The following is a 24696-nucleotide window of genomic DNA, read 5'->3' on the forward strand; positions in this document are numbered from 1 at the left end:
TCCTGTATACGGATGTGATGAATTTGTCTTGGTGCCGTCTGATGCTGAGGTCGAGAAATTTGAGGTGGCCATTTTGTTACCTTTCAAAGGTGAAGTTTATGTTAGGGTGTATGTTGTTGAGGGCAGTTAGGAGATGGTTTAGGTCCTCTTCCATACCAGCCCACCACATCTGACAAATTGCCAAGGCCCTCAAACCTTTCAACATCAGAGTGGCACACAAACCCATATCCCAAATCGGAAGAGCACTGCCCAACTTCAAGAGATACTACTTAACCAAACTTGCATTCCCTGGTGTCTACAAGACCACATGCCAATGCCCCAACATCTACATTGGCAGAACCATCCACACTGTCCAAGAATGGATTAACGAACATGTAAAATGCCAAAAATGACACACCAAAATCAGGCCTCCCTCAACACCTCCACTCCACTAACCACACCATCTCCTCCATATCCATACTTCACCCAACCGATCCCAGACCTAAAAAAGAAAAGATGCGGTGCACATACTCGACCCCCTCCAGCCACGCGGGGAACAGGAACTGCACCATGCCGAGCAGCACAGCCCAGCCCCCCAACCACCACCCGGCATCGCCACCTGACAACAGGAAGCAGACGACACAAACCAGGATGTGTACGTCAGTGCTGCTGAATGGGAGAAATCTCAACTACTGCCGCCCAGGAACAAACAATGCAGTGATGTGGTACCATCTATGCTTCAAACGCCATACCCTTTTGTGAATGAAGACAGTTGATCTTCGAAATTAATAGGATTTAACCATTAAATTGTGCAATGCGGAAGTGCGAAATTTTCTAAATTTCACGTAATTTTAAACTGTTTACTGCATCCATCATGAAAAAAAACAACTCCTGTTTGGATTGTATCCAATTCCATAAAACTAAGAAAAATCGGCAATGGAAAGAGAAGTATTAAAAATAGATACCTATAATATTTATTATATAAAAATACATGCACACAGATCAATACTTTGAACCAATAACAATGAATATTACAGTCGCAAATGTTCAGAAATCTCTAAGGATCATAATTTCATATTCCTTGTACTCGTACTCCTTGCCAGAGAAAGGAACCAGACACACCTTCTTGCTTGGCTGCACCTGTGAAGTAAATACATATGTACTGAGAAATTTAGTCATAAGTAGATCTCGAATTTTAGATCTTTAACCTATTATTTTCCTTTTCAGGTGAATAAATAAGTTACATCAGCATTTTATTTAAAAACGAAACAACTGATGAAGTTTTATAGTGCGTAAAACAACCTATTTTGCTTGTTAGAACCTATTTTAGGTTTATACATCTAAATCAAACTTTTCTTTAAGGTTTTTCAAGATTTTTATGTCACTTACAGGTATTTACTCAGTTTGGTCCCGAGCAAATTCAATGACTAATAATATGTATTAATTCAATGGGATTTGGATTAATAAAACTTGAAATTTTTTATGTCTAAGAGAAAAATTCATGTGGAATTCACTCATAATTGCCAGACTTCAAGAAATTCTCAGTGAGGAGACACTCGCTGGTATTGTGCAGCGAATTTTACATACGTAATTCATTCACGTCAACAAGTACCTTTTGCTAACAGCACATGTATAGTATTACAATAATTTGTGCATAATTTTAAAATATTATGTATACAAATGAAAATGTGGTTAGAAAATTAATATTTGGTTGTTATATATACCTATTAAAACATGGAAAAGAGAGTCAAAATCAGTTTTAAAAACTACTTTCTCCTGTTAAGACCACTTTCAAGAGTATGCTGTAAATTTTAGTGTAAAATAAGTGACATGTAACGGGGTTTCTTTTAGAACCATTCACTCAAAAACACATACTTTTAATGGAAGTAGAAGAAGCTAATATTAACTTATAGTCACTAACTGGTTCCTTGTCAGCTATCATGGATGAAACATGTGTTGGAAATTGCTTATTATTTGTCTCTTTATCTGTAGTAGTAGGGGCGATTCCTCCATGTAGGAAGTGAGGAACTTCCTACAGTTCATTTTTACTTATTTCCAGTTCTCTACTTTTTAGGAGTTTAATGCGTGTTATAAAATTATGAGCGCAATGTATGTGCAATTGCCTAGGTTAGTTACTGTCAAGAGTTGACTGCTCTCGGTCGCTCCAGTAGCACTCCAAAGACGATGGACACTGGTTTTTCTACCGCTTGCTGAGGAATCTCTGTGGTCATCCTACAGACAGACAGGTGGGGGTGGAAGGGGCAGTGCAAAGGAGTGGGGAAAGGTTACGAAGATCGGCGAGGATTGAGGAACCAGCGAGACTTTCCTCAATCAGCGATGCCAACCCCAACAAATTGTTACTAAACCAAGCACAATTTGATCTTTGTTGGCACTTAGCACCATTTCTAGCATAACCTGCAAACGCCAATCCCTGGGAGAGGGGAATCGAATTCAAAGGAATATTTTTTCAGGAAATAAAAATAAAATTATGTCCAAATCATATTTCAACTTCACCAGCGGACATGTTTCAAACGAAAGGGAGTATGCCGATCCAGCGGAAAGCTTTTATACAACCATGTCACAATCCATCTTCTATCTTTTCTTCATCCTGCCTGATTTAGTTTGTCAGGAGATTTTATGGTAGGAAATCTGTAGAAAGTTGGGGGCAAACAATTTTTCCAAACCTTTTTATGTTCGATGTTGAACCAATGTCGTTTGTTGCACCATTTTAGACAATTTTGGGGGGAAATTTACACTATTACATAACTGTTAAAAATAAGTAATGCAGGTTCAAAACTCTAGAAAAGCAGATGCAGAATTACAATTATCCGAAAAAATTAATAATAAATCCTACCACAATTTAGAAGCATTTAGAATAATTTCGAAGTTTAAGCAACACTTTTTATTATCGTCAATCCACACGACAGGGAGCGGGAAGAAAGTATAAATTCTTGCAAAATCTGAAATATTGTCAGTTATATTTGTCGATTTTTATAGGTTCACATTTAAATATTTCGTAGTTCAAAGTGAGGAGCAAGGGCCCCTTGCCACACCTTGAGGATGGGCCTGCAGCTAACATTCTAAATGCAATGGGTAGTACAAGCAAGACATGTGGATGTAATTGAACCTTGGTGAAAAACTAAGTAAACTTTAGAAAGCTTTTGTGCTACCACTTGATGGTACCATGTGACTGAGAAAGTGCTGTGTATTTTTTATTTTACACAAATAATTTGTACTATATTTTATATTTGGCCTCACAAAATGTTATATTATATATATATATCAAAACACAAACCTATCTATACTCTAGTTTTCAGTACATTGGCCCAACATAAAAACCATACGTTGAGCCAACGTTGGAACCACGACCAAAATTACTGTTGCCCAATGGTATGTTCTTACATTTAGCCAACCATTTTCAGTACAGTTGGCCAAGACACTTTTACTTTTGGTTATTTGGTATGAAGAAGAATGAAAACGCTCTGGCACTGTCATCCAATTTTTAACCCTAAGGGAGCAGAGGGAGTGTGAGTGGAGTAATCAGCAGCTTGTAATGAAATCCTGCCCCTGTGTTGGCAAAATCACCATCACATTTATTCAGTGACAAGTGTATGTTATGAACAGGAAAAGCAGAGATGTAATATTTAACATTCCATTTTTTTATTTTTTGACAATGAAGCAAGGGACATGGTGGGTACTAGGGCACAAGTGCCTTTGTCTTTCACTTTAGTTCACAAGTTTGCCGAGATCTTTATTTTTAGCATGACTGTAGCGTGGAATTTCATTCCTAACTAATCTTTTTTTTTTCTTATAAGTAGATGGTTGATGCTTGAGAAATACGAGGCACATGTAAAAGAAAAGGGCCAATAATTTTTTATTTGGGACTGGCAACACTGACGAAGCTGTGTGTGCACGGAAGCATGCTTTAGTATTCTGTGTCTGCAACAGAGGCATATTTCTCAGTGTGAAGGTGTGTACGTGTGAGTAGCAGGAAGTTGAAATGACTGCTGTACATAATAGAAAATCCCGCCAAATGCTAGGCGAGGTCGGTGATTAGATTCCTCAACGCAAAAGGACTGAGTGCAACTGAGATTCATCGGGAATTATGTGCCGCCATTTACGGACCAACAGTAATGAGTGAAGGAAAGGTAAGACAATGGTGCCATGCTTTCGGGAAGGATGTTCAAATGTTCATGATGACAACCGGAGCAGCAGGCCTAGTGTTCAGATGGATGACCTTGTGCAACGTTTTGATGAGAAAGTGTGATCCAATCGCAGTTTCACCATTACTGATCTAGGCAAGGAGTTTCCTGAAGTGTCTGATGAAACATTGCACCGAATTGTAACAGACAATCTGGGTTATCGGCAACTGTGTGCAAGGTGGGTGCCAAAAATGTTGACAAACACTCACAAAGATGAAAGAATGAAATCAGCACGTGATTTTTTGGCCCACTGGGAGAATGATGGGGATTACTTATTTGCTCACATAGTGATGGGAGATAAAACCTGGATATCGTATGTCACTGGTGAGTCGAAGCAGCAATCCATGCATTGGTGTCACTCTGGTTCACCAAAACCGAAGAAATTCAAGCAAACACCATCACATCGCAAAATCATGGCAACAGTGTTTTGGGACCAAAAAGGTGTAATCCTTGTGGAATTCCCGAAACCGGGACGAACCATCACAACAGATGTGTATTGCCAAACACTGTCTAATCTGCGACGTGCCATCCAAAAATGGCCAAGAGGAATGTTACGGTCTGGAATTCTGCTTATTCAGTACAATGCCCGCCCACACACACCTGACTGTACTGTTGCGACAATTCAAAAATTCCAATGGGAACGTTTTAATCACCCACCATACAGTCCCGATCTTGCTCCAAGTGATTACTTTCTGTTCCTTCACCTCAAAAAGTGGCTTCCTTAGCAACATTTCGATGATAGTGAAGTTCTCAAGACAGCAGTTCTCAACTGGCTGATATCCCAGGTGGCAGATTTCTATGCAGAGGGTCTACGTAAACTTGTTCCACAATACCAAAAATGCTTGGAGCGTCATGGTGACTATGTAGAAAAATAGTCAGGGTATGCACTTGTATAGCATCAAAATAAAAATGTTCTCGCTTGATTTTATTCTGTAATAACCAATTGGCCTTTTTTTTTTTTTTTTTTTTACATGCCCCTCGTATATTGCACCTATGCCAAAACCACATCTCCATGGCCGTGCAGTCTAAGGTGCTGTGCTTTGTGCTCCGACTGCGGAATGGCTGGGCTCAAGTCCACCTGGGTTCAGTCTCTGGGTTATCTGTCTGTGTATAGGACTGGTGGCAACCCACCATCGTGAGGAAAATCTCTCAAATCTCCTATAACAGCTGGGGGTTCGACGTGCTGACCTCACATCACCGGTTGAAGAACTCCACACCTCTAGGTAGGATTGTGGGAGGGAGACTGGCAGTTGGGAGATAGGCCAAGGCCCTTCCAGGGCTGTTGAGCCATGGTTTATTATAATATTATATAGGGTGATCCATAAAGAACGCCAGATTTGAAGTTGCTATAAATGAAATTTATTTTTGGAAAAAAAGCACAAAACACATACCATTCTCTTCAGGAGATATTAAGGTTTAAACATGGCAAACAATATCAGGCATATGACCCCTCCCACTAGCCCTACACGCAATCACTCTGTCCATGAAATTCACCATGAGCCGATCACACATTTCCCCATCAAGTGTGTTGAGGACACGTCGAATTTCTTGCTTAAGTTCTAAAAAATTGCAGAGTTTGTTCTGGTAAACTTGTGACTTTGTGTACCCCGCAACAAAAAGTCACATGGTGTCAAGTCACAAGATCGAGGTGGGAAGGTTTGGTCTCCTCGCAACGAGATTATTCTGTCCGGGATCTTCTCACGCAGCAGATTGATTGTTTCTTCTGAAGTGTGGGAAGTTGTTGGAACCATACATTTTCGATGTTCATTTGATCCAAACGAGGCCAAAAGAAAATCAGTTAGCATTGCACGGTAACGAATTCCATTCACTGTCAGAGCATTTCCTTCTTCGTCTTCAAAACAGTAAGGACCAACCAAACCTCCACTCCAAATCCCACACCAAGCGGTAACTCTCTGAGGATGCATTTCCTTTTCCTGAATCACTCTTGGGTTCTCAGATCCCCATATTCGGCAATTCTGCTTGTTTACGAACCCGTTTAAATGAAAATGAGCTTCATCGCTGAAAATGATGCGCTTTGCGAAACCCTCGTTCTCTCGTTCCCTTTTGTAACGACCCTGCGTGGTCATCACATGTAGCTATCCTGCGTGATAGCCATATTCTTTAATATATAATTATTAATGCTTGAGAAATGCCCTGCGAGGCTTACGCTTTTGATTTATCTTTTATCTAATTTTGAGTGCATTGTTGTTAAGCATGAAACATATATTGTTGTAACACACAGGTTTTGGTTAAAGGAAGCATGCTAAATACCCTGCGTGGTTTACGCATCCAGTTATCTTTTGTGCAGTAATTGTTGTTTAATTTGTAACTTGCATTGTCGAATCTCTTTATCTTGTAATTTCTTTAATGTAACGTGTTCAGTTTAGCACACAAGTGTTAAGTTTATATCGCCACATGCTAGTGGTTTTTACAATGCTAAACTTGATATTTAATAACGCACGAGTTGCATCTCGTGAATTGAAGGGAGTTTGCAACGCTGCAGCCAGCTTAGTTCCGATCTTCTCCACCCGCCTCAGTGCTGCCACCAAACAGTATATAAACAAAGCAGCGAGGCCCGGAGCTGAGTCGACTGCCAGATGCCGACTGCGAAAGACCTGGTTCCCAGATCTAGTCTGGAAGTTTCCCCTACCAGGATCCAATAGCTTCCTTGAGAAGGAAGGAGGAGAAAAGAAAAGCAGTTTTCCTACCTACCTGGTCTGCCCCATAAGAGCTTGATGTGCTACCCTTGGGTCGTGGCGGCCCAAGCCCAAGTCTCCTGGGTGCTTCCAGACCTACCCTTTGTACCTTGCCGTCTCTTGCTACTGACTGGACATGCCAAGGGACCGAACCGTTCCCTTGTCGTAGCTGGATTGACTTTGCGGCGTCCTTTCACACCAACACCTTTGTGAAACCGCGGGCCCCCTTGGCCCGTCCCTCGCTATTGACGCTTTCGCATGTTGTCCCCAGACAGGGTGGCACGTGACGGCTACCCAGGTTCCTATTGGTTACCTGTATTAGTGGGTCCCCCCCTAAATTAGATAAGAATACTAATACTGCCCAGGTACCTCACTGAGGAGGATTTAAGAGCGTATGTGCTAAACTGTTATTTACATGCGTGTATAAATATAAATAAACTTTTACAAGTTGACCTTTGACCTTTCCATACTAAACCCCGCAAGCCCTGAGATACTTTGAGTCCATGTCTTCGGCTGGCTACTAGCTAGCATATATGGGTACACTTTTGCACCGCTCCGTGGTGTAGTGTGCAGTGCTCCGGCGCGCGGACGTTGCACTTTCAAGGATCCAGTCAACAAATTGCCGTCGTTTTCCATGATCCGCTGGTTTCAGTTCCTGCGTGAACTGCACTTTGTACGCGTGCAAGTGCAGATCTTTCGTCAAGATTCTTTGCATTGTAGTTGGCGCCATATGCAGTTCTTGAGCACGACGGCGATACGATTTTGCAGGACTCACAGCAACAGAATCACGCACAACAGCAACGTTTGCTTCACTCCAGCGACTTCGAGGGCGTCCAGGGCTTTTGATGTCTTCTGTTGATCCGTTTCTTCAAGTTGCTTGATCAAACTACGAACAGTTGATTCGTTCGGTGCATGAAGATGACCAAGTATCGTACGGAGTTTCCGAACAGTCACCGCGAAACTTTCACCATTCTTGTAGTGCCTTTTGACAATCAAAACAAGCTGTTTCTTACTGTACTTTTTCATGGCGTTAGCAACACACACAAACAGTAGAACAACTCAAACGCTTCTCAACACAAAACCTCAATGATAACTGATAACAACAATCGCACAAACAATGCTGCCAACCAAACAAAAACAGTATGGCGTCCTTTTCAAATCCGGCGTTCTTTATGGATCACCCATTATAATGCCAAAACCATGAATGTGCTAAATATTACTTTGAGATAAAAGCATTTTAACATTCAATGTCCTGGGAAAAAACAGGTTTTAAATTTTCATCAGCAGTGGCACCAACTTGTGAGGTAAGAGTCGCCAATAACTTTTCGTGTTATTATTATTATTTCATTATATTTGTTATTGTTATATGTGGTGGGTTGCTTATTGAAGTAACTAAATGACAGGTTACAAAATAAATAAGGATGCACTGTTGGTGTGCATTAATATCATGATACATGTAAAGGAGGGTTTGAGAGATTTTTTTGTGAACTCATAACGCCAGTATTAGACCTCACCCAATGTTTTTCAAAGGTTTGTGCCCCTGGTTATCAGTAAAATGTGCACCTACATATGACTGTTTACTAGGGCATATGAGTTAACACAGGAATCTATCAACAAAAAATATTCAGAAACTGCACTAGGTGAAAAGTCAAAATTTGCACATTCGTGGTTTTGGCACTGATGCAACAATGGAAATAAAAATACAGATGTTACTAAAGAAAAAGTGTTCCTACCTTGCCTAACGTGAGAGACCCATAGTGCAGTACCCTTCCTGCATACAGAGGTTCTCCATCGATGCTTCGGCCTACTTCAAGAGCTCCTTTTGGAACTTCTCCATTTGCTGCTGCCTGCCATAGAACTGTCGCATGACACAGCACCTGGAAATTTAAAGGTGTGAATCAGACTTGCGACTTAACAAACAAAATAGATACATTTCAACTGGAATAACAAAAAAGATTGCACAAATTTTAATTAGGGAGCCTCACAATCTTGTTAGTCACATGGTACCACACAGAGGTAGACAAAACTAAAAGTAATTCAAGCACAAGCTCATTTTTCTCTAAATTTAAAGTACAACTTTTAACATCAAATTTATAGCTAGACATAAGCAGTAGTTTATGGAATCCCAGTGTTATCTTCACATTTCAGTAGGCTTATTAAATATATCTACATAGTATATACCACTGTGCTAGGGTTACCAGACGTCCGGATTTTCCCGGACATGTCCTACATTTTTGCCTTATGTCCGGCTTCCGGGAGGAATTTGAAAAATATCATAAATGTCCTACATTTTGAGCGTCACATAATATTAATTAGGAAAATACGTGATTCAGTTAAAGTGAAATTATGCAAGTTACAAGTCTATGGACTATGCTCCCAGACTCAATACTGAAATTTATTTTGATTCAGTTATAGAACAAAAATCGGAAGCAGTTAAGGAACAAAGTTTTGGGGGCATATTTTGATGATGTTACTGTTCAGTGCCTGAGTGAAATTTCTTGCCTTGGGGTTTATACTGATGGATGGTGTTTCCCATTCTTATTCAATATATAGAGAACAAAGTTATTGAACTAAAATCTAGATAAAACTTCTGAAACCATTTCAAGTTATGGCAATTGCTCAATATTTGTTTGCCATTCCAGGTCATAATGAAATAGTACTTTCATTACCATCAGCACAACGGAGTCATGATATAATTATTTTTTTTCAAAAAGTCTGTAAAATTTGGTACTGGGGTTCAGTATAATTTCAAAGAGTTAGGTATTGTTGGAGAGGAGAAGGACAGTCCTGACATAAAATAACTGTGTTACCACTCTTACCTGCTCAGAAAGTAGATTTTTTTTAAAAAAAAGAAAGTAATAAAAACACTAAGTTGCTGACCAAGGCAGTTCATTAAGAAATAAAAACACTTAACAAGTAACTGTCTGAACATAAAACAAACTTTAACTTTCTCAAAATTGTGCCGTTGATGTCACAAAAAATGAGGCAAATGTTAATATTAAACTATTATATGTTTCAAGACAATTTAAAACCTTACCATTTCATAGTATGTATGCAGAACTACATGAATATATCGTCCCTATTTAATACTTAAGATCAGTATGCCACTACAAGGGTGATTTATATCCCAAAGTAACTTACCATTCTGAGTACTGTTGGAAAATGGCCAGACACATATAAAAGAATGAACCTCCCTGATTGCATACAATAATGATGTAACTTTGTATTCAAGAGTTTTCAAGGAGGCACAGTGGTTCAGGTTCCATTTTAAGCTGTAGGTTCAATCTGAATTAGCATATCTGAGAATAAAGTGGACAATCAAAATTTTACCGAGAGAGAGCCAGATTTTTTCAATGATTTTTTTTTCCACCTCATTTTTAGGCCACCATGCAATAGGACAGTGTTTCTTTCTTTCTTTCTTATTTTACTTCATGTGCATGTTGACATGTCAAATTCAAACAATAAAAATTATATCATACTATTAGATTCTCTTTACAAAATATGTGTAAAAGTACTCCAGTTGTGTGAGTGCTTACACACTACGTAGATATATTTAATAAACCTACTGAAGTATGAAGTTAACACTTGAGGAAAAGCCATTCATTCAAAAAAGCTGATATTTTTGCAACTACTGCTTGTGTCTAGTTATGAATTCCATGTCGAAAGTTGTATTTTGAATTTAGACATGTCTTTTTACAGTAGAGTTATAAATGATAGCTATGAAACACTTTGGGGAAAAAAGCCCAATTAAAAAAGCCACGGAAAAATCTCTTGTTTTCTCTCTCCAAAAAAAGCAGGTTGTTTTCCGACCACTTCCAACTCTACAGTGTACCCCCCCCCCCAAATTTTTGTGAGGAGTAGAGCACCCCCTAACCAAAAGTGACAAGATTTTTAAAACAACAAGACGGGATACTTTCCGGAACAAAAAAATGTGACTGCAAAATGTACACATTTTAATATAAAAACTGTTTTATCATAAATGCTTATGTTTGAAAACTAATTAAATAAATATGTACTGTGTAAAATAATATGGTGATATGCACTGCACTCCAACCAAGCAGTTTTTTTTAAAATTAGAAGTCATTCATATTTTGGGATATGAGAGATGTGGTAGTAAATAATTACAGAGAAACTCAGAACTCACGTTTTCCGTGAAGCTGTTTTTAGTTTTGGTGGCCACTGCGACCATCCTCATTGGTACTTGTTGCGTTCATTTTACAATGTATAGTAATTTACTAATTTAATGCATATTTTCATTATTTTATGCATTAACTGCAAAATACGTATTTATACACAAAAAATTGAAACTTTATTTTGTCTGGAAGATGTTATATAAGTACATTTTATGTTTTTACCTTAGAAATATGTGTTTTATGTGCTAAAGATAAAATAATGAAATATTTAAAGGTGAAATTCATACTTATACCCAGTGGGGGACCTTGGACCTACAATATATGTAGGGGATATTACCAAAGTTTTTGAGAGAAAACAGAAAATTCCAAGTGTAAATTTCTTCGTTGAATATTCTGACTTTGTTGTCATATTGAATGGTGCCCTAGGCCTCAGGTCCCTTTGCCTACTCCTCGCTACGGACCTAGTACCACGATGGAACAGGAATTAAACAATATGAACTTGGGCCCATTGTAAGCGACACTAGCACTCAAGTGGTAATTTTAATTGAAAATGAAAATGCGTACCTCGTATTGATACTTTGGCAGTTCCTTTCCTCTCCAGCTGACAAATGCAGCTCCCTCCCTTGGTATGACTTTTGCAGGCAGAATATCTCCGCTGTGGTTTGCTCTTCCTATGTAGATGTCACCATCTTCATCCTTTCCTGCTCGCACGGCTCCCCATGGAAGTTCACCATGGCTCGCAGGCACCCAAAAGTGATCTGAAAGATAAGAAATTAATATTTAAACACCAGACAATACTATGAGATCAAAATGTTATGCAAGTACAAGTATATAAACAGAGTGATCTTCACCAGGTGGTGAAATTAGTTTTTGAGCTATTTTCACCAGGTTTTAAACTGTGCATGTGCATAATCTACAACCTGGCCTGGCATGTTGCACGTGGTTTAGTTGTTGGCATGCTTCAGTGTGAATTTATTTTCATGCAGGCAACAAGCGCATTTCTTTCTGCATGTCATGGACTTGAAAGAAATACTGAAAGGTGTTCTGATATGGACTGTTCCTTCTAATATGCCACATGATGTAGGAATGAAGGTAAATTACATTCCTAAATGATTTCGCTGTTAGGTTATGCAGGTCAGGTTTCCGACTTTTACCATTAAAATTAAGGCTGTAAATACTTCCAACAGCTGATCATGTGATTTCTGGTCTTGAGCACTTTCTGCTATCCTCACCACCTGATGAAAGTAGTCACGGGCATGAAAATGTCTGAATTTAAGCATACACTCATCAGACAACGGGATTTTTTGACCAAATGAAAGAACAAACAATTCTTGCAATATGAATCTAATAGGTGGTCGAAAAGCACATTGAGTATTTGACTCATAATCCCTTCATTAAACCTTCTGGGTATGAGGGAGCTTAACAAAAACTTTCGGGGTGTAAGGGGGTGACCTGCTGAGCAGGCAGACATCCAAAAAAAAGTCAACCTCACTTCCCCATAGTACACACAATTAATTGCAATCTTGCAGGCCCTAAAATTTAGCCTCAATCTTGAATCACTGCTATCGTTTATTTCATACATAATAAAGCTAAAAGGTAGAAAATATCTAAATACAAAAACTGACGAGAAAAAGCCACATGATATGAAATTTATGGGTGCCCAACTAATGAAGTATGGATCACTACGGGTGGATCATTTCACGATTATGTATTGTAAATGCTGCTCATATTTGCTTTGTACTCGCAAGGTAATAAGCGGAGCAGGTAGGTATCCTATTAATTCCTATATTAAGACTATTAACTGTGTTTTGTTTTACGTGACTCATGGGCAATGGCATATGATTGTTTGATTTTGGGTGTAGGAAGTTCAATCTCAGGTAGGTATCCTATATAAATAAGGTTGTTGGTTTTTGGTGATAGAAATATAACATTAAACTGTGGGTATAATTACAAATTAGCTTTTCTGTGAATAAAGTTAACTTATAACATTTTTAAACTTTTATTATTATTATTATTATTATTACAACTTTAATAATCATCCTTCTCTCAGTCCGGCATTTGCTAGACAATATTGTGAACTCGCGGCTGAAGAAAATTAGTTTCCATGCAAAAAGGGAGGAACAGCAATATTAAAACACTTAATTTAGTTACTAATTATTTGGAGTATTAACGAAGTTAGTTACTAATATCAAAAAGTAATTAGTTACAGCTAGTGTTACTTGATAATCTTGACACTTGTTATGTAATTGATTCGTTACTTCCAAGGACTGGATATCAGCCAAGGTCGCTAAAAGGATTTTTTCTCAGGGGAATTGTAGTGCTCAGAGTGGGAAAAACGTGGAGTGATGATATCACCCAATTAAAAAATGCTCACATATCTTTCCACTACTAGGAATATTTTCGGGGATTCCCACCACCCACTGAATGTTCTCCATGTTTTCCACCGGTCCCCGTGGCGGAGTGGTTAGCACATCGCGCACCATGGGTCCCGGGTTCGAATCCCGGTATGGGCATGGATGTTTGTGAGTGTCCATCAATTTGATAATTTCATCTCATCACCATCTTCGCAAATTAGGCACAAAAAGCGAAGTAAAATCAAGTAAATCAAACAATCCATGTTGTCCATACAAGTTTCCGCTCAACTTTCCTCACACTGGGTAAAGATTAGTGGCGTAGCGTTATAGTACGCCCATACGCCCGGCGTTCCCTGATTTAAAATTTTAAAATACATAAATGCTGTAAATATAAAGTAAATCTTGACTAATTTCATATATGCTTGACCTTCATGGCATTATAATAGCTATTTTTCGCGAACCGCTTGCAACGCTCCACTAACAACACTCGTTCCAGCATTTTTTCAATGCCTTTCCTGCCTGGACACCGGGCAGGTTCGGCGGGAAAGCTTGGACAGGCTAGGCACGCGCGCAAAAGCTCTATCATACGCCAACGTATGGAACAGAGGGCTACGTGATTGGTTCATGTGACCCTTCCTGTCTTCTGAAGCAGACGACAGCGGTAGAATTCCTACCCGGTTCTTCGCCCTCGTGCACTCGTGCTATGTGATGATACAATACGCAATATTGACTGACGTAACTTTACCGAACTCAAATATACTATTTCTTAATGACCATTGCATTGTATAATGTATTGCACGAACAGCGATATGTATTAAAAACTAAAAGATCAACAAAGTTTTTGTCAAATAAGTCCTCGTGGTAGAAGTTCAGCCTGTGCCTGCTCTACCACTTAACCCGCAAAACTATTCTTATTTTATTATTATTATTTTTTTTGTTAGTATCTAACTGCTTAATATTATGTCAATGGAAATGTTTAGCATTCATTTGAAAACTCTTAACATCGAATGGTCTATGGACAAAATTATTTTAAATACGTCAGTAAAGTGTACGATAGTTGGATCATCCACCCACCTCCGTGTCAGAGTGTTTTGCACAGCGCGCCAAGACGACAGAGGTCCCTGGTTGGAATCCCGGCCTTAGCACGGGTGTTCTTTATGAGTGTCCTTTCATCAACTTCATAAATATCATCACTCATATTCATATTCGCGATTAACCAAAAGTGGTAGAAAAGCGAAGTAAAATAAACCAAATCAATCAGTAGTTGGATCACCCACAACAATGACGTCTACTGTTGTTCAGAGGCGCTTGTGATTCAGGTAGGTTTTCTGATGACTTGCGTCATACCGAAAAGTATAAAACACCAGAATTCAAAACATTTGTTGCATAGTGAGGCATCTCATTTCCAAGCTAAAACATGCATAGATGATGTTTTATTGAAAACTCAGCTGACTTCAGGCAAATGAACAATACCTGTGGCGACTAATTCCATAAGTAAATTATTTAGCAAAAAAGGGCCGACCTTTCCTTCGGTTTGGCGTTCCCAGCCGAAATGGCCATGCTACGCCACTGGTAAAGATTCATCCCCAGATAGGGATTTCCATACCAGCTCTTGGGGTGCGGGCAGAGTAAGAAGTCTTATCTTGCCCTTCACTTATAAAAGCTCACATTCTACATTTTATTATTACTACTATTGTTTTACAAATTAAAGAATTGAAATCGAATTTAATATACCGTGCTGTTAAACTTCAGACTGAGTCCGCTTATCAAACTGTAAACCGAATTCGACTTGCTTCCTTTCCATAAACATCAATTAGTTTGTTAACGAAAAGTTCTTTTTTCCTTTTTTTGCACACTTTAACAACGATATCATAGTATAAGATTCCACTTAATCTTCTGTCTTTCGTAGCACCCCTCCATCATGTTTTTACTCCACAATTTCACTATTCGAATTACATTAAAATTTCCGATATCGCAGGGGAGCAAGTGCTCCCTGCTCCCCCTTTTCTACGAACGCCGTTGACAATTAACATTACTAGTGAATTTTAAGTATTTATTCAATAATGCTCTTATTTCTATAACAAGTAAACATCTGCAGAAAATCTATTGACTGAAACTTTATTTTTTATTTATGAACTCTCGAAAGAAATATTATGAAACTAAAACGAATACATTACGTGGTTTCTAAAATATTCGACTACCTTTTGCATTTTTCTTGGAAAATGGTATCTATATTGGATATCATCTAAACCTGAAATGTCTACGCAAGAACATTTTGAGGTACTAATACTAAAAATCACCATCGCACGCAAGCAAAGAAATTTCCAGAACAAACACGTTTCTATTTCTATTATATTGTGAACCCAGGACTTGTTTTATTTTTTTTAATTATTGCATTTTCTGTAAAATATTTTAAGAATGAAACGTAACACCGGAAAGAGTAAGGCCACAGAACTCAAACTTTAGTCGCTTATAAGGTAAAGAACTGGAGGATGGGTAAAGAGTAAGTATCAGAAATATTGATATATTGAAGATGGAACTTCCTCCAGCAAATTTATGAAGAAAATATGGTAAAAAATACTGATAAAGGCAAGAAATGTCGTCAAATAGTGTTGTACAAAATGCGTTATAAGTATCTATAAGTATCTTCAATTATCTCGTAGTCAACGCAGCAGTTGCTTCAAACGTAATTGCATTATTTATTCTTCCTTGCTCTGTTTGGTGTATGAATTAACCAAAAGTTTGTTTTTATTTTTTTGTTAATATTTTGGACTTTTACTGCTTTCCATTACTGATACACTCGTTCTTTTTCTGATGAAAGTATCTAACTGATTTCATAAAAATCAATAACATTGCTGCATACCTATGATTTTTTTCTAAATTCCGCTAATCAACCTGACGTCATCTTGCATCAGTAGTAAATATTCTGATCGACCAACCTGCATGTACTTATCTTGATTATGCGCGGACATCTGGCAAAATGGCCCGCGATTACAGTGACAAACGGTGCTGCCATCTGTTATCGAAAAATTACCGCGAAATCAGCTTTAGTACGGCCTTAAGCTAGAAAAAATGCAAAAGGAAATGCTTGCGTCTAAAGCGGCCTTACACACTCTGTTCATAGTTTCATTTTCACGGATTACAAACTTACAAACTGAATTAGAGAATTTCACTGTAAATAAGAAATAAAGACTAATTTAATAAATGAGAAAATACGTCTTGAACAATTAGCGTCGCTCCTCTGCCACTTTTGGCTAATAGCGAATATGAAGATGAGTGATGACATTATAAAATTGATGAAGGGACAATCACAAGGAATGCCCAGATTAGGATTTTAACCCGGAGACTCTGACGTCTTAGCGTGCTTTGCCAAGCACTCCGCAACGCAATGTTGGCAAAATTTGTGTCTTTTAAAGAAACAGTTATTTGTTTTACATGTTTAAAACAGTGTTTAACACCGCAGTACATGCTCTAAATTCTGAAACGTAACTACACGCGCGGGGAGTGTTGCGCTCAGCGACATAAAATCACAAATACTGTATTAAATTTTCAGCATTTTTTTCATTTTATACACCACTGAACATTTGGCTACACATCCGTATTCATTCTTCTGTAATAATTACCATTGTCTCGTTCACGAAATGAAGGTTATGCAATTTTGTGCAACTGTGCCTGATTTTTCCGTAACGCCATTACACGCGCACGAAGCGTGGCGGTTCCCGAAATATTTTGCTAAAAAAATATTAATTTTCAGCATTACATGTATGATTATTTGTTTGCTTTGTCAATCAGCTCGTTTATCAGGTCCGAAATTGACCTCTCCTCCGCCTCTCAATCATTCTCGCAACAACAATTCGGACAGTAGCATAGGTCGAGGGAACTATACTGAACGCAACTCGTGCTGGCGGCTGGGAAACAGCGAATCAACAATCAGTTGAATTTTCTTCGTGTGAGATCGGGCATTTTCGAGTCACAAGGTATCGAACGTTATTCGCTGGACGAAACAAATGAGCGTTGGGTCCACCACATGTTGCCAAACGTACAGTAAGGCGAGAAAGAGTCTTCTCGGCAACGGTATTGTCAGCACCAGAACAGTGTTGCCACATGAAGGGAAATTTCCCTTTTGCAGGGAAATTCGGACCGTAATTTGAGCCAAAAGGGAAAAGGGAATTTCGATGAAAAATACCACAATTGCAGGGAAATTTTTAAGGTAATCTCACTACATTATTGCAGTTTATGTTAATTTCGAATTTCATATCCATATTTTTGCTATTCCTACTTGTTTCTGCTCCTGTAAGTTTATTGTACGTTGCTTTTATGCATCTTTGGATAAATAGTAACGATGAGGATTAACGATTAAATGGATTTCTGACCAGGATTCAAACCTGGGACATCTGGTCAGGAAGTGATGAAACTGAAATGTGATTTTTTTTAAAAATATTTTTTATTCAAGAGAATAACGAATTCAACGGAATACTTTACTACGTACTACTACTGCTTCCACCACCACCACTAATAATGCCGCTACTACTACTAATTATTATTATTATTATTATTATATAATCCCGTGCGGGGTTGCTAGTCCCCCATCGGGCGCCTCCCTAGGTGGCGGATATGGGAATGCCCTCCAGATATGGAGGGTACCGGGAAACCGGGGCGGACCAAAACTAGCAAAAGAAGGGCGGACCAGGCTCAAGAGCTGTAGTGAAAGCAACTGGTCTAAGGGACGGAAACCCGAATCAAATGACATGGGGAGATGGCCCCATAGCCCTGGTAGGCGACCATCTAGGGGAGTAAACCCCAACAGAAAAACCCCTCCAAGGGTTAAATTGGTTGAGCGTTAGGCTGACAACCTCACCTCGTAAAAAAGCAACTTGTTAAGAAACCTGCACATCAGCCTCGGATATGGATGGGAAACACAGATGACGAACTAGGCAAGAACAAGGTACATGATTGGTCCATAGCAACATGGAACGTCCGAACAATGTTAATACCAGGTAAAATGCAAGAAATAGCCAATGTAATCACACAACGCAAAATTGATATTGTAGCACTACAAGAGATCAGATGGCAAGGGCATGGTAAAATAGACAGAAAAGATTACAGCGTATACTATAGCGGAACAAAAGAGAAAACAGGACAATATGGAACAGGGTTTATAATAACAAAAAACCTAAGAGAAAGAGTTCTATCATTCGAACCAATCAATGAGAGGATATGCAAAATAAGAATCATGGGTAAATTCCAAAATATTAGTATACTGTCGGTACATGCTCCAATCAATGAAAAAGAAGATCTAGAAAAAGAACAATTCTATGATCAACTAGAAAGAACAATAGAAAAAATAGCAAGATATGACATCATAATAATTGCAGGTGATTACAACGCAAAAATAGGAGTGAGAAATAGTGACAAAGACATAATTGGTAATCATTCCCTACACAAAAACAGTAATGAAAATGGCCTACTTCTAACACAATTCGCAATAAGAAATAGGCTGGTAATTAAAAGCACCTTCTTCCCACATAAGAAGATACATTTGGGCACATGGAAATCACCAGACGATGAAACAATAAATCAAATAGATCATGTATTAATAGATAAGAGACACTCCTCAACAATAATCGATGTAATAAGCCAAAGAGGACCAAATTGTGATTCAGATCATTTTCTGGTAAAAATTAAACTAAGAGCAAGATTAAGCAATAATCCAATCAAACAGAACATACGAAGAACAAAATGGAATTATACAAAACTTGACAACCAAGAAAACAAGGTGAATTATCAAACAGCAATTAAAAATAAGTTACAACAAAATACTCAAGAAGAAACAATAGAAGGGAAGTGGAAAAGAATAAAAAAAGTGTTAACAGAAGCTGCAGAAGAAGTAATAGGCAAAGAGAAAACATCAAGGAAGAAAGAGTGGTTTGATGGAGAATGTCAGCAAATAATTTACCAAAAAAATGTTGCAAGAATGAAGATGCTGCAAAGAGAAACAAGAAGCAGTTGTAACAAATACAAAGAACTAAGACAACAGGCAAATAATTTATGTAAGAAAAAGAAAAAAGAATGGATAAGAAAGAATATCCAAGAAATAGAACAACTTAGTCAACAGTCAGAGATTAGAAAGTACTATGCAGCAATAAAGAGAATAAATAAAGGATATCAACCCAAAGAGATAGGATGTAAAAGGAAAGATGGAGAGATAATAGGAGACAAAGAAAGTGTACTAGAAAGATGGACAGAACACTTCCAAGAACAATTATACAATGAAACATATAGAGAAGAACAAATAGAAAATAACGATGAACAAAACACAGAAGGAACACCAACAAGAGAAGAAGTTGAGAAGATAATAAAAAATCTAAAAAACAATAAATCACCAGGAGAAGATGAAATAACAGCAGAAATATTAAAATATTCAGGACCAAATATGATAGAAGAAATATACAAAATGATAAAACAAATCTGGCAAGAAGAACACATACCAGAAGCATGGAATAATGGAATATTGTGCCCAATACACAAGAAAGGTGACAAAACAGAATGTAGTAATTATAGAGGCATCATGTTACTTAATACAACTTACAAAATATTGACCAGCATCATACAAACAAGATTAACAGCAATAACAGAAAACATAATAGGAGAATACCAAGCAGGCTTTAGACAAGGAAGAAGCACAATAGATCAATTATTTATAATAAGACAAATAATGGAAAAACATTATGAACATAATATAAATCTCTACATGTTATTCATAGACTTTCGTAGTGCTTTTGATAGTATAAAAAGACACAAATTAATACAAATTATGACAGAATTACAAATACCTAATAAATTGATCAGACTAACAAACATGACACTGCAACGCACATATTTTAAAGTGAAAATATGGAGCGATATGGGTGAACTAACAGAATATAACACAGGTGTAAAACAAGGAGACGGACTATCTACATGCTTATTTAACATAGCACTACATGCAATAATAAGCAAAATAGACAAAAGAGGAACAATATTTACGAAACTCAGCCAAATCAACGCATATGCCGACGACGTAGTTATAATATCCAGAACAGAAGAAGAATTAAAGAGAACATACAGGATATTAGAAGAAGAAGCAAATAAAATTGGGTTACAGACAAACATGAATAAAACCAAATTCCTACTGCTGACTCCAAAACAAGATGGAAAACGTTACCACCAATTTACAATAGATGACAAGAAATTTGAAGCTGTAACAAACTTAAAGTATCTTGGAATGACGATAAATGACCAAAATAACATGCACGATGCAATTAGAGAAAGAACAAATGCAGGGAACAAAGCATATTATGCCAACATACAATTACTAAAAAGCAAGTTAATTAGCAGATATACCAAACTATTGATTTACAAAACACTTATTAGACCGGTAATAACTTACAGTGCTGAGGTATGGACAATGAGTGTAGAAGACGAACAGCAATTAAGGAAAACTGAAAGAAGAATAATCAGAAAAATATATGGACCAATCAAGGATGGAGATTTTTGGAGAAGCCGAAACAATGAAGAGATAAATTCCATCTTAAATCAAAAGGATATAGTAAGATTTATTAAAGCCAGAAGAATTAGTTGGATGGGTCATATAGAACGTATGAATAAAGACAGAATGCCGCGAAGAATTATGTATGAGAGAATGTACTCCACAAGAAGAAGAGGCAGACCCAAACTAAGATGGCGGGATAGTGTCATACAAAATCTACAAAGAATGGGAGTCCATGGATGGAGGGAGAAGATATTGGACCGAAATGCTTGGAGGCTGATAGTGCAGGAGGCCAAAGCTCACCCAGAGCTGTAGAGCCAATTGGTAAGGTAAGTAAATTATTATATAATTTGCTTAGGTGAAGGGAAAAATTGGTCCAAAAAGGGAAATTTTGCCCCTTGGAAAGGGAAATTTTGCCCTCATATTGTGGCAACCCTGCACTAGAAATCAGCAGAGGGTTAATGGTACAACAGCACATGCTGTCCTCAACGATGAAGTTTCCTGAAGGACCACCCACAGGTCGGAATGCAGGCGGGGACACAGTCATATAAAGACAACTGGCAAAAACAGAAGTACGCTTGGCAACGTTGCTTCGGGAGAGCGATGTGACCCCTTCAGCTTTTACTTTGCAACTGAGGTTGTTGACACCCATCGGACCACACGCCCTCGAAAATGATTGGGGGACAGGACGCGCCAGAAATAGCCATCAAGGTCAACCGCCAGATGGAGTTGCGACCAGTATAACCATTGTAAGGAGATGGAGATGACACTTGCACAAGAGAATTCCTGCAAGGACACATACATCCAACAGAACCGCGAAATACAGTAAAACCTCGTTAATACGGACCCCGATAAGCCGGACTTAGCTTAATCTGGATAAGCAAAAGCCCCCCCCCCAAAAAAAAAGCAGAATGCAAGGTTTTAAATGTGGCTAGAAGTCAACAAGAGAACTTCCCAATGAACCACTGATGAAATTCTGTTTCCCGCAGACTTTGTACTGTATTGTATACTGTATTTAGGCCTATGCCCTTTAAATACACCATAATAAACGTGTTTTGTTGCTATAAACGGATTATTAATGCACTTTCTACTGTTCTTTTAGGTTATTTCAGTTTATCTGGACTTTCGTTGAACCGGTCAACTTATCCTCCCCATTAGTCCGGATTAACGAGGTTTTACTGTAATATCACAATTAGTTCTCTCCGAGCGGCGTTGTGCCGCCAACGCGTGTACTGCGGTGTTAATAACAAAAAACGCGTTTAAGAAATAAAACGTTTAAAAACACAATGCCAAGAAGACTTATTTTCTGAGAATAATGGTGGATAAGCAATCTATTGATCACCACAGACTATCAAATATCAAGTATCAAAATGCATTTTAAACAAGCATAAGAGAAACATGCTTAAAACGTGTGTTCGAAATCTTTGTCAAAAAGCAAACGTCGTCTGTTTTAAATGTTTAAAACTTGAACATAATCGAGCAATGTCGATTGAATTGCGAAGTTTGCAACTATGCTGCATACAGAAACGAACAACCGTATTACGTAGTGAGCCTACTGAAACTTGGCCTTGAGATGAAAGAAAAACAAGCGCTGGGAATTAAACCCGGGGTCAAGCGAGCTGGATGAATTTAACATGGACTCCCATATGGCGTGGGAAGCTATCGTCTGGAGTTCACGTGCCTCCTTGACTAGGCACACTGTGTTCTTTTCTAACGCTCGTGAAAGCAATTTAAAAAGAACAAAGTAGTAAATCCCTTCGTCACGTACAGGGTGAGTCAAAAGTCAGGTTACATAGTGATTTATAGTATATCTTCAATGCGAATGCATTTGTGCACGTGACGTTTCCAGTTCTCCGGAACCTTTTGCATAATCATGTGTGCACATTGCACAATGCATTCCTTCAGATGCTGAATGTTCTGAATCTTAACTGAGTAGACGAGCGTCTTTAAATGACCCCAAAGGACAAAAAAAATCCATTGGTCTGGAGACCGCTGTGGCCACTCAGGAAAATCACCCTTTCGTCAGCATCTTCCATTACTTACTCTGAAACGATACAAGAAAAACTCCCTATATAACCTGACTTTTAACTCACCCTGTTGATCAGTGGGCAGGAACGAGGGGTACAGGGGTACATTGCACCCCATTTTTTAAGGAGGATTCTGTACCCCCTAAATCCGTAAATTCAATTGTACCCCTGTACCCCCCTTAGATAATTTGACAGATGCAAGTTGCTACTATTATAAGAACATATTTCATTTCGCTCAATATATAAAGTGTATATTGTTTGTAACTTATAGCATTATTTTCCTTACCACAGAAATTCAAACCATTATAAACTTATTCTATTAAATTGTGCTTGTTACTAGTTAGTTCATTGACCTGTGGTCTTGGAAACCTCTTTAAGGAGATGAAAATTGTTTAAAATCTGTGTGAAACGATGAAGTTTACTCTCAGAAATTCACGCTCCAGACGAAAATTCAGGACAGTGCTCCTTTGCGTAAGGGGTGTACACTTTTCTAAAGAAGTGGTCGCGTCGATTCGAAGATACAAATATTCATCAGGAGAGATGACTGGCCTTCTTTTCTTTTCAATTTTTCAAATGGAATTTCTTGAAACGAAATGCTTACACAAACGAGACGAGACACGACAGACCGACTTGAGGGGAGGGGTACAATGTACTCCTGTACCTCACCCATAATTTTCATAACTTTGTAAGAGGGAAAAGTATGCTTTAACCTATATATTAAAGAGATAGACTGAGACAAGAAAAGTCTGTTTCCTCTGAAATTTCGAGATGAGACTAAAATAATTCTCTGCAAAATCAAAGCGAGACGATACTTGATGTCCGAGACGATCTCGTTTGAAACTCTGGTATCATATTTGAATAAATTGCTTAAAGTAAATTTAAATTACTGTGTGTCTTCTCCAAACATACCAAGCGCATATGTTATTGATTTTCTTTTCAAACAAGTCGTATATTTTGTTTACTGTAATTGCAGAGTTTCATTTATTCATGATATAATTCCGTATTTCGACGGCTCACAGCAGAAAAATGAAATTAAGAAAAGTTCTTGCTTTATTTACATATATAGGGTGATACTTTGAGTGGTGACACACGTATTGCTTATACTAAATATTTCGTGGGCCAGGACTAGTGTTGCCCACGGGACGAGACGGGACAGGCATTTAAAAATTCGAGACGAGACGAGATTGATCATGTGTCCCTTTGACAAACGAATATTTTCGAGACGAGACAGCATTTCACAGCATTTCCACGAGACGAGACAGGCCAAAGTCTCGTCTCGTGGGCAACAATAGCCAGGAAGAGATATCTCGTCTTGTAATTGAAGCGTCCCACATGGACAGTGCTTTGTTTTCCACTTTAAACTGCAGATTCAGTCCCGATTAGTCTATCTGAGCATGACGTGAATCTAGAATGAGTTTTAACAACGTCTGAGTGGAAACCGAAACAAAAATAAGCACAAAGAAGAACGAGAAGGACCTCACCACACAGGAGACGATATGATGCTGTGAAAATTCTCGACTCGTTTCATCGCGATATCATTCAAGTTTCACAAGCTGCTACATTCACAACAGTTGTTCAAAGTGGCGTCCCCCCAGCTTCGCTGCAGGCATGACATCGTCGCACAAAGTTCTGGCGTACTCGTTGGAACAACCCTGGGGTCGTTCGAACAATGTCACAGGCAGTGAGAATTCTTGCCAGGAGATCCTCTTCAGTCTACGGGTACTCCAGAACTTTGTGCGACGTTGTCATGCCTGCAGCGAAGCTGGGGGACGCTACT

The 24696-nt window shown here is 38.4% G+C and overlaps 1 protein-coding gene across 1 annotated transcript in view; it reads right to left on the minus strand.

Annotated features, from left to right (window-relative positions):
- Positions 1-930: 930 nt before the first annotated feature.
- The window catches only part of LOC145999527 (pfs47 receptor-like), a 38243-nt gene continuing 14477 nt past the window's right edge, over positions 931-24696 (minus strand). The window contains exons 2-4 of the mRNA XM_083136496.1: positions 11575-11768; positions 8611-8754; positions 931-1119 (exon numbers count right to left, since the gene is read on the minus strand). Of these exons, the coding sequence (XP_082992622.1) occupies positions 1027-1119; positions 8611-8754; positions 11575-11768 (431 nt within the window). The 3' untranslated portion in view covers positions 931-1026. The remainder of the gene's footprint in view (positions 1120-8610; positions 8755-11574; positions 11769-24696) is intronic.

This window comes from Lepisma saccharinum, chromosome 15 (assembly GCF_977018435.1).
Source record: "Lepisma saccharinum chromosome 15, izLepSacc3.1, whole genome shotgun sequence".
NCBI classification, from domain to species: Eukaryota; Metazoa; Arthropoda; class Insecta; order Zygentoma; family Lepismatidae; genus Lepisma; species Lepisma saccharinum.